The following is a 17,177-nucleotide window of genomic DNA, read 5'->3' as shown; positions in this document are numbered from 1 at the left end:
ATAAACTTTATTAAATTTGCTGAGTCGCCGAGACTGACAAAGAAAAGAGAAGTACTAGATTGTTGGAAGTACGAGTTTTATTGCCAGTTCACTACTGACGGTTCTAAAATTTTTATTAAAATTCACAATATTTGACAATGAATATTATTTTGTAGAATTTACACGTTTTGTGAATAGTTTTGGTTGTTTGTCAATTTGAATTTATTAAATGTCATAATATATTCTCAGTGTACATATTCTAGTACTTCTATTCGGTAAAAAGATGTTCTAAAAAATGACAGCCGCAAATGTCAGTCCGAACTGTCAGGGCGAGAATAATTTCGCCTTTCTACCCCCATTTTTAGAGCGAAATCTGCGCTTCTCATCCATCGTGTTGGCTTCGTTGGCTCATTCATCAGTTTTCTCTTGCCGTGAATGGACCTTGCTTCCTTTGTGTGATGTACGGAAAAATCTTATCGACCATACCCGTGCCCAGCAGCAGCAGTAGCCAGTTCACCAAAAGTGCTACCTTTTTTCTTTAGTTTTTTGTTGAGTTTCTCGCTAGTTCTCGGGATAGCCTCATCCAGAGGATAAAAAATAGATCGGGTTAAACACATTTAGGCGTTTCCGGTATTGTTCTGAAGAGTGCGGATCAGTTCCGGGCGTGGTTGCAAGTTTTTTCCGAATCGGTTCAAGAAGTCTCCTCGATGAGAAAACCACTTGAGTTCGTTAGCATATTAGCGCAGAGTCCCTTTCCTACAGTAGGTCTAAGTGTACCGGGAAAAAAACCTAGTTCCGCATAAGGGTATTCAAAAGGTGGTACGTCGATTAGTACCAAAAAAGCAAGGACTATTAAATCAGAAAAATCGATTTTGGCTGCCATCTGTGCTGGCTGTAAAACGAGACGAGGTCAGGCTGAAGAAGTGTGTTCTGGGTGCAGTTTCCGTGTGAAGGAAAATTTTTACTTTATTGGTTTATTTATTTTAATAATGAGTGATTATTCAAACCAGAACTCGCAAAATTTTAGTCAATCGTCAGCATTTGCAGCCGCTTTACAGAGAGCTAAACAAGTGAGTATGATTGGGGTGTGAAAATCTTAAAATTTAATTTCGGGTAGGGCGTCTCATTGAAACCGGAAAATGGCGGCCGCACTAGGCGAAAACGACTCATCGACGGCAACGGTAGAAAGCGTAGGAGAAAAATCAATATTCGTTTTCCAACATGGAGGACGGAGGTGAACAGCACATTCTGCTTTATTTACTGGGCTAGAAAATTAAAAAATATTAGCTAACAAAAATAATCATTTTTGGTTCGTGGGAAAAATCCCTTTAAAAAAAGGATGAAATTTAATTTTGCACAACGGTTGCCATGTTAACTCCTATTTTTACAGCTTGCCTTTTTTCTCGAATGGATATGTTTTAAAACACCGTGTACTCAAATTCAACCTCTACTGGTACGCGGGCTCAAGCCGACGTATAACGCGTACAACAAAGACAAACAGAAAATTGTAGATAATTTTGATTCTACATCCAGATTGAACCCATTGTATTCTCCTTTTTTTTTGGAGTATGTCGTTTTCGACTAATCCAAACGGAAAAAAAGAATACATTGAGATATTCACGAAAGTGTATCGCCGTTGTCAATTCTTCCAAAATGAAGTTATTCAAAATCCCCTTCTTATTTTGCATTTTCGATATTGAGTAGTATTTTTTAAATTTAATTTATTAATCGAAATTACGGGAACCTTCAAGTTCCATTTAATTGTTGTACAAGGTCAAGGATAGAAAACTTCAAGAGAGATTGCACATAATTTACGGTTTCTTGAAATTTCGCGTTTCAAGTAGAATCGCTATCGAAGCCGCATCAAATATCGAAAATAACACTTGACCTTTATTCAGCCAGTATTGAATCAAATAAAGAAATCATCATCAAAATACCCAAAATTTTCTGACTGCATAAGCTAAATTGCACTGCATGTCGATGATTCTAACCTAATTTTCGCTGCAGATTGCAGCTAAAATACATCCGGGTGGTGCTCAACCGATTAAGAGACCGCTAGAGGACGACTCGGGACCAGAATCGAAAAAGTTTGGATCACAGTCTGACTTTAACAATGCCAACTCGCCGACTGGCATGAGCCCAGCTGCTATGCAAGCCGCTGCTCAAGCTGCTGCCGTAGCCGCACGTTTGTCACAAATCAACAACAACTCAAACAACTCGAACTCATCCGGAGGAGCTGGTGCTCAAGATCCAGTGCAGAGAGCTCGCGATCTTATCAGCAAAATGGTGAACCCACAGGGAGGTCCAGGACACAATGGTCCCATGGATAATGGAAACCACGGCGGAGCCGGTGGTGGAGGTCCCGGAGGCCGCGGAGGCTTCGGCGGAGGAGGAAACTTCAACAATCAACCATCCCAGGAAATTATGATTCCAGGATCCAAAGTGGGTCTTATTATTGGTAAGGGAGGCGAAACTATCAAGCAGCTGCAAGAAAAGTCCGGTGCCAAAATGGTTATCATACAGGATGGTCCAGGTCAAGAAATGGAAAAACCACTGCGAATCTCTGGTGATCCACAAAAGGTGGAACACGCCAAACAGCTTGTGTTTGACTTGATTCAAGAAAAAGATAACTACAACAGTCAGCGACAGCAAACCAACATGAACGGTACGGAACAGGCCGAAGTCTTCGTTCCGAAATCGGCTGTCGGGGTTGTTATTGGCAAGGGAGGTGATATGATCAAGAAAATTCAAGGTGAATCGGGTTGCAAGCTTCAGTTCATACAGGGCAGAGGAGATGGTCCCGGCGATCGGCGGTGTATCGTTCAGGGAGCTCGCGGTCAAGTCGAGGAGGGCAAACGAATGATTGAAGAGCTGATAGAAAGTGTTCAGCGAAGAGAACAGGGTGGCGGAGGTCGAGGTGGTCGTGGCGGTGATCGTGATGACCGAGGCGATCGAGGTGACCGGCCACATCGAGGCGGCCGTGATCATCATGACAATGGCAACGGTGGTCAGTACGGACAGGATTTCGGAGGACCACAGGTTACCCGTGAGGAATACACCTTCACGGTACCTGTCAACAAGTGCGGCGTAAGTACACTTTGCACATCTAGAAAGTTTGTTCATGTTTCATCACAAATTCATGTCCTTGTACAGATTATCATCGGTCGCGGAGGAGACACTATCAAACAGATCAATCAACAATCGTCCGCTCACACTGAAATGGACCGCAAAGCTTCTGCAAACCAGACGGCAGAGAAAACTTTCACTATCAAGGGAGAGCCGCACCAGGTTGAAGAAGCCAAACGATTGATTCAGGATAAAATCAACATGGAAATCAACCTAGTTTATGTTGGTACCACGACGGGTCCTGCTCAGCAGTATCAAAACAATGGCCAGAATGCTTATGGAGGCCAAAGTTGGGGTGGCTATCCGCAGCAGTCGTGGGACCAACAGGCGCAAGTACAGCCCAGTGCTCAACCCACAGCAGCGGCCCCTCAAGCTGCTCCTGGCGGTGGTGGACAAGCTGACTACTCCCAAGAATGGATCGATTACTATCGGTAAGCGAAACGGAATAAACCAATTAAATTTCCTCTTTAAGTTGTATCCTTTAATATTTCTGTAGGCAAATGGGAATGCACCGCGAAGCCGAAATGATTGAACAGCAAGTTAAGGCACGTCAAGTCGCGGCTCAACAGGGAGCAGCCGCAGCCACGGTTCAAGCAACACAAGGTAATATCGAAAAATCGAAACGCGTAATCACATCGATGTTTCTCTACCAGCTCTTAGTGTCATCGACACTAAATGTAATTCATCTGATAATTCAATATCAATCTTTTTTTTCCCAACAAACGTTTTTTGCAATACTTTGTTTTTTTTTACGACCTCAATTTATATTTTTGACTGTAATATTCTTGCTTTGGTATTGTTACATATGATTCGCGGGCGATTCGATTTTTGTTCCTTTTATTTTATAATTTGAACACAATTAGCTAATCAAACTGTACAAGGTACATCAGTGGTGACAACCAGCCAAGCCGGAGCGCAACAATCCCCTTCTGGAGGACAAGGTGGCGGGCAGGCCGATTACAGTGCCGAATGGGCTGAATACTACCGAAGAATCGGTAGAGTTGAAGAAGCCGAAGCAATCGAACGGCAGATAACTCAAAATAAGGTATAAAATTCATAAACGTTGGAAGCTCGCTCAGACAAAATTCTGGGACTCCCCAATGTGAAGTATTTCATCCAAAAGATGTGATTTATTAATTGGGGTTCTTCAACATGATGGTGGCATCTATTTTCTTCCTCCATGAATTTGTTCCAAAAATAATTATTTAGGCGCCACAGAATCCTGGTGCACCAGGAGCAGCCGGTGGACCACAATTTCCCGGAGCAGGTGTTCCAGCTGGAGGTCCTGGAGCCAATCCACAGCAACCTGCAGCGCCACAAGGGAATCCTGGAGCTTACGGAGCCCAGCAGTATCAGCAGTACTACGCTAATGCGGCTGCTGCCGGTGGCCAGTCAGGTGGATTCCAAGGCTATCCCTATGGAGGAGGGTATCACGGTCAACAAGGTGGACCAGGGCAGCAACCAGGCGGCCCTGGACAGGACAAGAACTAAACGAGTCCCATGATTCGGTCGATCAATGTACTCGATTAAGGCGGTCAAACCTTCCACATCTTTCCGATACGTGCTAAGGTAAGCGTTCTTATTTTGGTTTTTTTTCTTTTATTTCTCGTTTTGTGTTTGTTTATTTTCCTGTTAGTCCTTTCTGTTTTGATAAAAAGAACTTCATTGTACTGTGTTTAATATTCCTGCTATTATGGTTTATGTCCGTATTAATATTGATTGATACAACAGGATGTATTTTGTTGTTGAAATTGCCGATGATAGAAATATATTTACTAATCTTTTAAACCACTATGAGTTTTCTAAATGTAGCACAAAATATTCCAAATTATTGTCAATAATTTTAGCAAAAGATTTAGGTGAATATTGCCGCTTGAAATAAGTACCATTGACGAGGAGTCGAAACACTTTCCCAATTATTATTGTTATAAATATATTTTCAGGATGCCAAAACTGTTATTTCCACTTGTTACTATTGCCAATCGTCGAATAGAAAGCAATAAATGGCACGACGCTTTTGGCATATCTGATCAGTTGTTTTTTTCAAACTACATTGATTTCGCTTGTTTGTTAATGTACATAAAACATGTTTTTTTTGTATGTGCCATTAAATCTCTCAAATCAGTAGATTCTTTAAACAAAACTCAAATAAGGTATACTGGGGTAAGTGGGGATGGTTTTTCGTATAGTTCAACTTTCAAAATCATTAAAAAAAATCAGCAGAGGATCAATTTTGATTAAAAAAAAATGTTGTTTACAAATGCTGAAGAGATGAGCTTGGTAGATGCAAAGCGAGCAAAGTTATCACAATTGTTATTGACTGCTGGACTCTTTACTAGCCGCCATGTGGGATTAGTAGGAACGATAGATTTTCCTATATATTTCTCAAGAAATTTCCAGTAAACTTGTGTTTTCTTGATGGAATACGTTACTGTATTGCTCGAACAGTTCTAAATATCTAAAAAAAAGTGCTCTTTTAATGATAATTGTGGGTATTTTATGTTGCAACACAATAGAATCAATTTTTAAAAAAAACTAATCCGGACTAAATACAGCTAAATTATTTTAGATGATAGAGAGAAAATTAAAAAATGTGTTAATATCAAGTCTGTATAAAGCTATATCCATTAACCCCAACAAGGGTTTAAAGACAAAATTTTAGTATTTGTTCAAATTCAATTTAAGCCGCAGTTTCTTTTTCCTAACTTGTTATTCCAACTGTAAGGATCGTTCCAATATAGATTTTGTCATCAAGAGCCAGCTAGTTTACGAGCAAGTTGCAATTGAAATTGATGCACATCAACAACTAGACATCGTAGTCAAAAATAGAAAGTAACCCAAAAGTCACTGTGATCATCCTTTTTGTCGGGAACATATATTTTTTAGAGTAACTGGATAGATTACAAGAAAAATTTAAAAATCCTGCATTGAAAGTCAATAAAAAAAACTTCGATGCAGGATTGTACACATTGTTTTAATAGCCATCGTCCCCACTTATCCCGGTGTACCTTAATTATAATTTAAAGGACGGCGTGGTAAAAGTTAATCTTATGATCTACATTAGCTTTTAAAGAATCTGCTTCTGTTGATTTGGAAAATTTCATAATTCGATACAAATTGTATGTTTACTTTTAGCACATTTTCTTACAAAGCAGTCATAAATAAAAATATTAATACTTGAGACAATATGTAACAACTTTGCTGTGCCATTCCATGACATCGGGTCTGATCTGACATCCGATGTCCAACAAAAACGAAGAAGAAGTGACAATTTTAAAACAAATTTATTATGTTATACATTGAAGAACATGACGACAAAGCATTTATAAAAGGAAATTAATAACGATAACTTAACGATTACTAATTAAAAAAATGTTTTAATTCTGCATCAAATTTCCATTTGAAATATTTTTATCATTATGTAGGAAGGAGGACAAGAGTATTATTTTAAAGTCAATATTTAACTTTTACTGTTAAATAAAACATTCAAATAATACATTTTTTAACAACATAATCATTTAATTTCAATGTTCTTAATGTCGAATCAATCTAGCTAAAAATAATGTAAATACCAATCCAAACGCTGGTTATAATCTCCAAATAGAAAAGTTATAAAATCAAATTTAGTTCTTGTTAATAGCAGCTATTTTTGATTATAGAAACAATGCCAAGTATATTTGTCTTTCGTCGAAGTTTTTTTATTGACAACTCCTCACTGTAAATTTTATAATATTGACTATATATATATACATATGTACTGATTCATTAGTAGATTGTTTAATTTTTTTTGTAAACATTTCAACTGAATAATTTCTTTTTTAATTTTTTTATTTCATTCAATTTGATAAAAATGCAATTTTTAATCACTTCATTATTCGAAATGATTTATGAACTTCGGCTTATATGTATACAACCGGAAGTCATTTTATAATGTCTTTTATACAGTATAAAGGTGGTTTTGATTATATTTTGATTTGTCTAATCAAACATAATTATCGTAAAACGTATGACCAAAATCTATTAAGGGACCACTAAATAATATTAATCTGATGTTTCTGTCGGCAACCTAAAATGGCCTTAAGGTACATTATCAATTTTTAATACGAGGTATTTTTTTTGGAATGATTCAGGAAAGTTTCTATTGATATTAACATAAAATATTTTTGACATTGTGTGTTTTTTCTTGAAATGTAAATGTAACTTGGTTCCTGAATGTTTATAAATGTCTGAAGGATAATTTAAATCTACTCATTACGCAGTTGATAGTATATATTATCTGTTTTGTTTATTAAAATGCTATGCAACTTTCTATAATAAATCAGATAGAACAAAAATCGGATTTGCGCCAGAGATTAGATGTCTTTATTTTCTACGAAAATATCTCCGATAATGAAAGTTTCTATTACTCGGATACAAAATTTTCCCCTAACATCTCATATATAATGTTTAATTTACCAACCCTGAGTAAGTATTATAAGCTGTTACATATAAACTGTTCATTACATTGAAGAAAATGAATATGAAATCGTCATAATTTATTGATGTATAACTCTACCACGTATAAATCTCACGTCAAAGCGGTCAATATTTTAACCTAATGTCTTTCATTGCAATGTAATAATTATATAAAATTTAAAAAAAAAATTATTTGCAACTTTCAATTGAAGCTTTATATAGGTGGCTGGATTGTGTTATTTTTTAGGTTTCCTAATATATTTATCAATAGTATTGCGGTTTATAAATGATCGAAAACCATATAATATATATTTCACAGTATGCTATTTGATCTCCATATCCGTTCTATATAATTTTATTTTGTTTCCCTAGATTATAAGTGTCTTTCTGTTGTTTTGTTAAAATATTATATTATTGTATACATCATGAAAAACCATTTTCTTTTTCTTTCTCCAATAACCTTTTATTACAGATTATGATTGCTATATAACCATATATACCGACTATTGAAAACACATTTAACAACATTAGCGTTCAAGCTATGTAGGACAATTGAAAAAAATAATCTAGGATCAAACACAGCTTGGTAGAAAGCAAATACCTAGTTTATAACCAAAAACATGAGGAATAAGATCATCCTACTTACATGTAAACTAGAAGAAAAAAAACATGAAAACATTAAAACTGAACACAAAATAGCATTATCGATTGCATTCAATTCGACGACAGTGTGTGTATGTGTATGTGTCCGTTCTAAACTCTTATCGGTTTTAAATTGAGTTTGATTTCGGGCATTGTGTGAACGACAACTGTTCTACAGATTTTGGGCGTTTAGGCCTGAAATAAGCGTGCACTGAAGTGCGACATGGGCTCCTTCTAAAAATGAACATTATTTGCGCCAACAGCATTTATTCTTGATTAGAGTCCACTTAAATTGGTCAAACAGGCACCAATGTGTGGTGTATGTTCTATATAAGTGAACCAGGATCACGTAATATTAATATTCTTATCGATTTGATATTCCCTAAATATGCATTATTTTACTGTTAAAAATGGAATCAAGTAAATGAAACGTAAGATCGATCACTGTATAATACAAATATTTATCATTTCATTTGTTTTATCATACTTATCAAAATCCTTACATGAGAAAAATGGCCATTTTTCTTTCACTGTACCTGTCCATATAAACCTTTATATAAACACCAGTTATTACGTTTTCTTTTATTTTCATATGCTTTTTTTCTTCTCTCCGAGCGTGATTCTCACTGTGATCGGGTCAAATCAAAAGACTGGCAAAAAGGCCTCTCGAGTACCGAAGGATTTTGGTGCCTCACCAGGGACGCATGTAATGCAGATTTTCCTATACGGAAGGTAATTCTGATACACTGAACTAAATGATACTTTGATAATTTCTGATGATTTATTTCTTGACATCAGCAGTAAATGTATTTGTCCCATTGACACCATGTAAACTATTATAATACTATATGACCTATGTTGATCTATTTAAATGTATTTTCCTAGAACGATTCACTTTTCTCAATGCTTTTACTATATGAATTATCTTGGCTTCATTCAAATGGTATTCTGCGTCTTCGATTATATATAAATCTTTTATATCAATATGTCATTTACTACATGGTAATATGTTCGTTTTATATGATAAACAACTAATTGGTTTATCACCGAATATTGATAGCAATATTTTATTGAACTTTTGAAAGTGTAATGGTCACACTCAATAACAGTGGTATGTTTATATTGGCAAGGAAACCCAAACGCAATTGTGGAACAGTGAAGAATCAAACACATACTGCTTCGAAATCAGTATTGTAATCGTTTGTGTGACTATTTCATCGTGATGGACAAATGAACAATAGTTGAAACAAAACCAGATACAGACACCATAGAACACTTAAATGAAAGTGACAATAATCCCATAGCGAATCAAACAAAAAGAAGAGTCGAAAACGACACGAAACAAGTGAAGAGACAGTCTATTGAAGTGATAATAGAGGAAACATGCTTCCCGTACAGTGGATAATCATGGAAAAGGGAGAAAAGTAGTTTGGCGAAGTGTGAACACAAAAAAGGTGAGATTGTTTGACAAATGTAAATGATTTCGATTTTCTTATCCATATTATCTGATTAATTGTCACATTAACATACATACATTCGACAGTTGTGTATGCAATCGTACTAATAATAAACTATATCGGAAAACATGAACATTTTGTGTGTAGTTAAGGTACCTATTGATCCCACAAATAAATCTTTTAAGCGTTCAACCACAGTTCGAAATACAACTTATCCAATATCATATTTTAGTAGTAAGAAATCGATTTTATCTACCGATCAAATGCACACAACACAGATACATGCAAACAATCTGAATGGTTCTCACCGCTATTTATACATCAAATGTATATTTTATTTTTTTGTGTCCTTGCAAACACGTTTTTTCCAAAACGTTCACTTGATTATTTTTCGTACACTTACGGGATTCACTTATTCTAGCTAGATTAGTGAACAGTAAACACAGAGTGTTAAGAAATTTTCCCTGTTTGGAGTGCCTCAATATTCTATGCAGGGGCGGTAAAGACAACTGCCAGAAAGCGAACTTTCGATTTCCTGAGAACTCTTGGTCTACAATAAAATTCGCTTGACGTCTCATTTGGCGCTTTGGTAAAAGTTTATAGCAAAATTCATAACGCTCTGGCTTGTGAAACTGTTTTCCTTCCATTCTTCCATCAAAATTTTCCGAAACGAAAAAACAGTAACCAAGATAAATTGCAACTAATAAAATTGTTCAGGTACCCATCAACTTTGTTTGTCTTTAGGTAGTGATATATCACGGCTATTTGAGGGTAGTTGAGTATTTCGCCACGCGCTTCGTTTCTCCTATTTTATGCTATTTACTTAAATTTATGACAAATCTTGAAGTACTGGGACAATGATAGGCATAGTGTATTATACTTCGAATTATGTCCTAGTTTTGATTAAAACAAGTTGATTAGTATCAAAAAAGAAAAATAGACGTGTTTATTACATGTGTAACGAGAGAGCGCCATTCGTAAATAGTCAGCATTTTGTATATTTTTATTTATACTTATGTACCTATAATAGTTATTACATAACATCGACTTTGGACTTCTACAACTTTTTACTCTGATGATATTCTTTAATCAAATTTTCTGCGAAAGATAGATCAACTATCACAATATTATATCTCAAAAGGCTTTCTAAAGTTTGTGTGTTCTGAGATACAGTAACTACGAAAATCGGACTTTTACCATTCAAACTGCAATATCTCACAAGCTAGGCTACGCTTTTTATTGAAATTTTGTAGATTGATTGTTTAAACATAAAGTTAGCATATCTGAAGTTTTTAAAAAGTTCTCTCGATGGGATCAAATGTTACGCGAGGTATAATATTTCAGGCATGAACCTAAAAATGCGATTTCTATATAATTTTGGAAGATTCATGAGAACAATATCTTTTCCATCCACAAATCAGTCAAAAAATGTCTGAAAGAAAAGTAAAAATGAAATAAATAATCCATTTGTGTTTTGAAATCAGAATCTCACGATATTGATTTGAGGTTAATAGATATACTGGTTGTTGAACATAAAATATGATTTTCCTATGAAAACATTCGTCCGAAATTCCATAGAAATCGTATTTTTTGTTCACGTCCAGTAGAACGTGTTTGTTTGCTCTCCGAGTAGGTACGGTGGGTGGTGATTTGGGCAGAGAGACAAGCCGAGAGAAAAAATAATGATGCGTGTCGTGACTAGCAAACGCAAACTACTATCAAAAGAAAATTTCCAACCAAGAAACGCACGACACGCATCATTATTCCGGCTCTCGGCTTGGCTCTCTGCCCAAATCACCACCCACCGTACCTACTCGTAGAGCAAACAAACACGTTCTGCTTGACGTGCTGCTTGTGGTTCTAGAAATTCAGGAATGATTTTACGGTTATAATTTTCATATTTTTGTGAAATCTCACAGCGTGAATTGTTGCACCTCACTTGAATGTAGATTGAATTTGCTTTCCAATGAATATATTTTGATTGGTCCAAACAAAGTAAAAGCACTGAAAATCCGGGTACAACCTGACGCTGGACCACAAAAACAGATGAAAATTTAATTTGTAAAAAAATCGCGCAAAATAGTGAACTTTGAAAAATTCCAGTAAATTCAATTTTTGTTGCATGGAAAATCTAAAGACAGCAAAATGTAAGAATTTTAATAAATTTTGTAGTCATATTTTTTCAAAAACTCTACCATCGCTCAAACAGTATTTACTAGCAATCGAATGAAAAGTAGGTTTTCAGACCACTTTTTTGAACTATTTGTGACCATTAGTCATATTTTCAAACAGTCTTTTTATTGTATTGTAAAGCCATTTTCTTGAAAGTATTTATGTTCACACTATCTTTGATGCTCGTCGGTAGATTGTTGAACATTTTCAATCCGTTGTAGAAAAGAGAGCGTTTGCTCATCTCTTTTTTAATATTCCGTATTCGGCAGTCTGAAGTCTTGTGCTCTTCTAGTGTTGTATCTGCGAATGTCGATTCCGTATTGCAGGCCACTCCTATCAAAAAGAAAAAAAAAGTATTGCAGGCCGTCCATTGAATAGTATGGTAACATTCCATTTTTCATCTTATATATAAACATTAAGCTGTAAAATGCTATTCTCTGTTTCACTGACAATCTTCAATCGAGCATTAACACACTGGGAGTGTATCGATTACATCGTATCACTACTCTCATAATTTTATTTTGTATTTACAGTCGGTTTGTTTGTGTGTCAGATGCATGCAGCAATATTGTAGCGCAATAGTCCTATATTTGTCGCTGGTAGTGTTCGTGATATTATGCTGGTTGATTCACACTTTCCAGTTTTGGGACAATTAACCTCAAAAACGACTATGTGTGTCGACCGGCTGCCCGTTTTTTGTACCGAGAGTTTTTGAGGTTAATTGTCCCGTCTCATCTGTACACGCTCAGCAAGTGTGCGTAAGAAATGTCAAAAACAATTCTATAATCGAAGTATGGCATGATCACGGATTTCACATAAATTACTTTTGACCAGAAAGTCGTATATCGACTTATTCGGCAAAGTATCCCATATTTCATGGCTATTTTCTTGATTGTATAGTCAATATGTGCTACGAAATTCAGCTTCTCATCAACTTGTATTTCCAAATATTTTACCTGACGCACGCTTTCGATGGCACAACCATCAATCAGCAAGTTTGGGCGATTACCAATAACCATCCAGCTGGTTTTACTAAGATTCAGGCACAATTTGTTATGTTTTAAAAACTCGGAAATATTTTTTAAATCGGAATTCGCTTCTTGAATAACGACTCCAGTAGGAGACTGAATCATCTGCAAACAGTTTGAGACGACCATAACGTAGACAGTTTTTCATGTCATTGATGTACAATATGAATAACAAAGGTCCCAGAACACTTCCTTGGGGGACACCTAGACTATTTTCTCTGTATCGCGAATACAATGATCCGTATTTCGTTTTTTTGCGTTCTGTTATTCAAATAGTCCTTAAACCAGTTCAGTACCGTTCCGTTGATACCTATTTTTTCCAATACGCTTACCAACTTTAACCGATCAATCGTTTCAAAAGCTCTCTTGAAATCCAGAAAAACAGTCACTGTGTAACTAACGTTTTCGATATTGATCTTCCAATTTCGAAGTATCCAATCCACTGCTGTCTCCATTGAATGCTGCTTTCTGAATCCAGATTGCTCGTCAATCAATATTCCTTCTGACCATGCTTGGCATCGCTCCTCAGATTTGCCCGTTCAGAGTAAGAGCGTGTATTTTTTTCGCTGTGCTCTCCCAAACGGAGAATCTTTAAAAAAATGCTCCGTTACCTCCAGAGCGACCAAGCGTCCACCCGAGTGTGGGCAAGAGAAGCAAGCAAACTGATGAAGTGCGTCCCGGTGCAGATAAATTCGTTCGCACTCGGGCGATAGAGAAGCTTTACAGAAAACTCGGTTTGGGTACGAACACAGTGAGCGCGAAGCGAACTGCGAAGCGAAATATTCATTCACCGGATGAATTTCGCAAGTTCGTTTTTGAAGGCCGGCCACAGTGCACGCGAATTGCGAAGCGGTTCAACACTGAAAAAAACCTTCTGTGTTTTGCAAAAATTATTCACACGTGAAAAAATCTTTGCAAATTTATTTGCAGAATAAAAACTGTGAGCCGGGAATACGTACCGCGCAAAAAAAAACTGCGTTAATTCCGCGTTAATTCCGAAAAACCAAGATGGCGAAAACGGCAAAAAACACTGCTGAAATCGCATAAAACACCCATAATGTGGGTATTAGGTGAAAGGAATCAACTAGTAGAAGTCGAATTTTGCAGTCTGACGCTATGAAACGCCATCTTGAAATCCAATTCGGCGGCTTCCGCTCAACTTTAAAATATTTCAAATGACTGCAAATCGTATGAAAACGAATCTACCAAAACTATGACAAAAATATAACAAAATTATGAAAAGATATTTTACAATATTATGACAACAAAAATTACGAAACGCTGACAAAACTTTGTGAAAAATATGGCAAAGGTGATAAAAATATTAGAAAAATATACCAAAACTTTGATAAATTTGACATTAAAATGGCAAAGCCATGACCAAAATATTAAAAAAATGTGTCAAAAATTAATTAAATTGACTAAACTAAATAACAAAAAAATTACAATAATAACAAAACACGAAATAAAAACTTTGACAAATATTTGACAACAGTATTATATAACAATTGAAATATAAATATGACAAATATAATAACATCTTCTCTTCATACTGAAAGTCTTACCCGGTACAACCGTGTTCAATGATTACTCTTGTATTTGAACTCGCCAATTGAGCTACACATATCGCAAGCCCAGAGATTTGTCTTTGTCATATTTTGTCATTTTTTCTTCATATTTGCCATATATTTGTAACACATTATTCATTATATTTTAGGATTTTTGTCATTTTTTGATAAACTTTTGTTATTTTACTGTCGTAATTGTCATCATTTTGTAATTTTTTTACATGTATTTAAAAGTATTTTGTTATCTTTTTATTTCATTCTTTATAATTTTGTCAGATTTTTGTCATTATTTTGTCAAATTTTTGTCATATTTTTTTGAGAACTTTGTCATATTCTAAGCCCATTTGTCTTATTTTTTCAATTTAATGTCAAATTTTTGCCATATTTTTACCACCTTTGAAATATATTTTTTATAGTTTTATATATGTGTCAGTTTTGTTATTTTGTTGTTAATTTTTTTAATTACTTTGTCATTTTTGTAAATTAGTTGTCAAATATTTATCCATATATTAGTTCTGTCAGGTCATTTTATTGTCAAATTCTGATTATAATTTTGTCATATTTTTTTCACATTTGTCATAGTTTTGCTTTTTATGTGAAATTTTTCTCATATTTTTGTCTAATTTTGTAATATTTGTTATATTTTTCGGTATAATTTTTTCAGCACATTAGTCGTGTTTTATTCAAAGTTTTGTCATTTGTCATTATTTTGTTTGTCATATTTTTGTCATAGTGCTTTCAAATTTTTGTCCTTTGTCAAATTTTAGTAATAGTTATTTATATTTTTACCACAGCTTGTTATATTTTCGTCATTATTACTTTATTTTTTAACACTTGTCATTTCTTTCAGTGCTTTTCTGCAGTTTTCTCAAAATTTTTGTTCAATTTTTGTCAATCATTTTTCATCTACTTTTTGAGCCCTCTTACTAATTACCTATAATGTGGATGATTCATGCGATTTTCAGTTATTTACTGCCCTTTGAATTAAGCGGAAACCGCCATCTTTGATTTCAAGATGGCGTCGAACAGCCAAATTCGACTTCTTCTTATTGAGCCCTTTCATCGGATACCCAGATGTGGGAGTTTCATGCTTTTCAGTCACTTCCAGCATTTTAAAGTTGAATAGAAGGGGACATATTGGATTTCAAGATGGCGTCGGACAACGAATTCCAACTTCTATCCGTTCAGCCCCTTCGCCCTATACACATATTGTGGCACCGGTCGTTTATTGCCAGTTAGATTTTGTTTCAATTGAAAAAGACTGACACCGCGTTATTTGTGAAAATCCACGCTAAAAAACCGTGCATTTTTCATAACCAACATAGAAACGGCAATGATAATTAAATAAATAAACTTTTGAAAAAGATTTTTTTATAATTATCATTTGCGATAAAAAATATCCCAGAGAATATCTTCAGTGTATGTCCGGATGAACTGGATGAATTCGCGCGATCGAGCCGGCTCTTCGCGAGAAAATTCGCTCGCACTGTGGCCGGTCGATGTTTTTTTCAACGTGTTTCAATGAGAAGCGGTTTTTCGCGCGAATTAGAAATTCGCTTCGCACTTCGCTTCGCGCGCACTGTGAATTCGACCTTTGTCTTCATCGGTTGCGTCTGGATCGATGTTTGGAAGTGCGTCAGAATTTACAATGCAGAACATAAATATAACGGAACTAAATTAATAACGCCAAAGGTAGTTAAGATAGAATGCTGGTGTTTTCGACAACATTGTTCTGTATAATAAAGCGCATATTTTTATATGAAATATAAAGTTTAGAAGTCCACCAATAGCGAGATATAAATCATAACTTTCTTGTTTAGCATATTAGAGCTTAAGTTTCTTCTACAAAGTTATTTATCTCAACAAAATACACAACTTTGCTTAACATATCAAAGTTCTACAATCTTAACCCAAGAAGATACGGTTGAATAAAAAAAAATACTTGAAAAATGCACTACAAAAAGTTATTGTTATTATCGCGCTATTTTTAAATCTCTCGCCTTTAAATTTTATATCAAAATATGCAAATTAACAACTTTGTCCAAAACACCTATCTTTTCATTCCTAAGCGAGTTCCTCTAGATTGATGTTCTGCACCAGGACAAATGATTAGCTACGATAGCTTTCTTCGGTCGAAAAATATCAAAAGCGTAGCGGTTAAGGAAGATAAATCCTAAATTTTACTATTTGTGAAAGTTTTGAAGTTTTATTACTTAAATTTGTCCCAGATTCTTGCGTAAAGGCAGAAACACAATACAGCGTCGGTCGTCGCGTCACGTCAGCGGTCAACGCTGTCGATAAGTACTAAAACGCGGACGCGACGCACCTAAGATGTCTCTTGACGCTGAATTGTGATGCAAAAATCGTCGGGTGCGTCGCGTCCGCGTTTTAGTACTTATCGACAGCGTTGACCGCTGACGTGACGCGACGACCGACGCTGTATTGTGTTTCTGCCTTAATGTTCACGGTTTGTTTAAAAGGCAAAGATTTTTGGATAATTTGAGTAAATGTTACTTTTCGAATTGCTGCTTTTGTAAATTAATGCTTCCCACGTACGATATCAAGAGCACATAAACCTAAGTAAACAGCAATTTGCGGATGCCCGGATATTGTGAAAAAACTACTTGGATTTTGCCCAGTTTCATCCACATTATTTGGAAAATGAAACAAGAAAATCGAATTCAGTTTAAAATTATTTGTCAAAAATGGGATTTGTGAAAGTTTTTTTCATCAAACATCAAACCAAAACT

The 17,177-nt window shown here is 35.4% G+C and overlaps 1 protein-coding gene across 2 annotated transcripts; it reads left to right on the top strand.

Annotated features, from left to right (window-relative positions):
• The first annotated feature begins 384 nt into the window (after positions 1-384).
• Positions 385-10,387, top strand: LOC129744900 (far upstream element-binding protein 1). Of its 2 annotated transcripts, none has more exons than XM_055737657.1 (7): positions 385-1,049; positions 1,987-3,066; positions 3,133-3,536; positions 3,602-3,708; positions 3,996-4,150; positions 4,315-4,674; positions 8,033-10,387. In XM_055737657.1, exons 1-6 carry the CDS (start codon positions 969-971, stop codon positions 4,594-4,596), a joined length of 2,109 nt encoding a protein of 702 aa, XP_055593632.1. In that variant the 5' UTR covers positions 385-968; the 3' UTR covers positions 4,597-4,674; positions 8,033-10,387. The 2 variants fall into 2 exon arrangements, with proteins under 2 accessions (XP_055593632.1, XP_055593630.1); XM_055737655.1 differs by having other exon boundaries at positions 3,969-4,150.
• The last annotated feature ends 6,790 nt before the right edge of the window (positions 10,388-17,177 follow it).

This window comes from Uranotaenia lowii, chromosome 2 (assembly GCF_029784155.1).
Source record: "Uranotaenia lowii strain MFRU-FL chromosome 2, ASM2978415v1, whole genome shotgun sequence".
Classification (NCBI taxonomy): Eukaryota; Metazoa; Arthropoda; class Insecta; order Diptera; family Culicidae; genus Uranotaenia; species Uranotaenia lowii.
The sequence above is the reverse complement of the archived record's forward strand: the minus strand, read 5'-3'. Positions and strand labels throughout refer to the sequence as shown.

Coding starts and splice junctions, on each gene's coding strand:
- LOC129744900 (XM_055737655.1), top strand. CDS start 969: ATGAGTGATTATTCAAACCAGAACTCGCAAAATTTTAGTCAATCGTCA. Junction 3,067..3,132: donor TACCTGTCAACAAGTGCGGC/GTAAGTACACTT, acceptor GTCCTTGTACAG/ATTATCATCGGTCGCGGAGG. Junction 3,709..3,968: donor CACGGTTCAAGCAACACAAG/GTAATATCGAAA, acceptor GAACACAATTAG/CTAATCAAACTGTACAAGGT.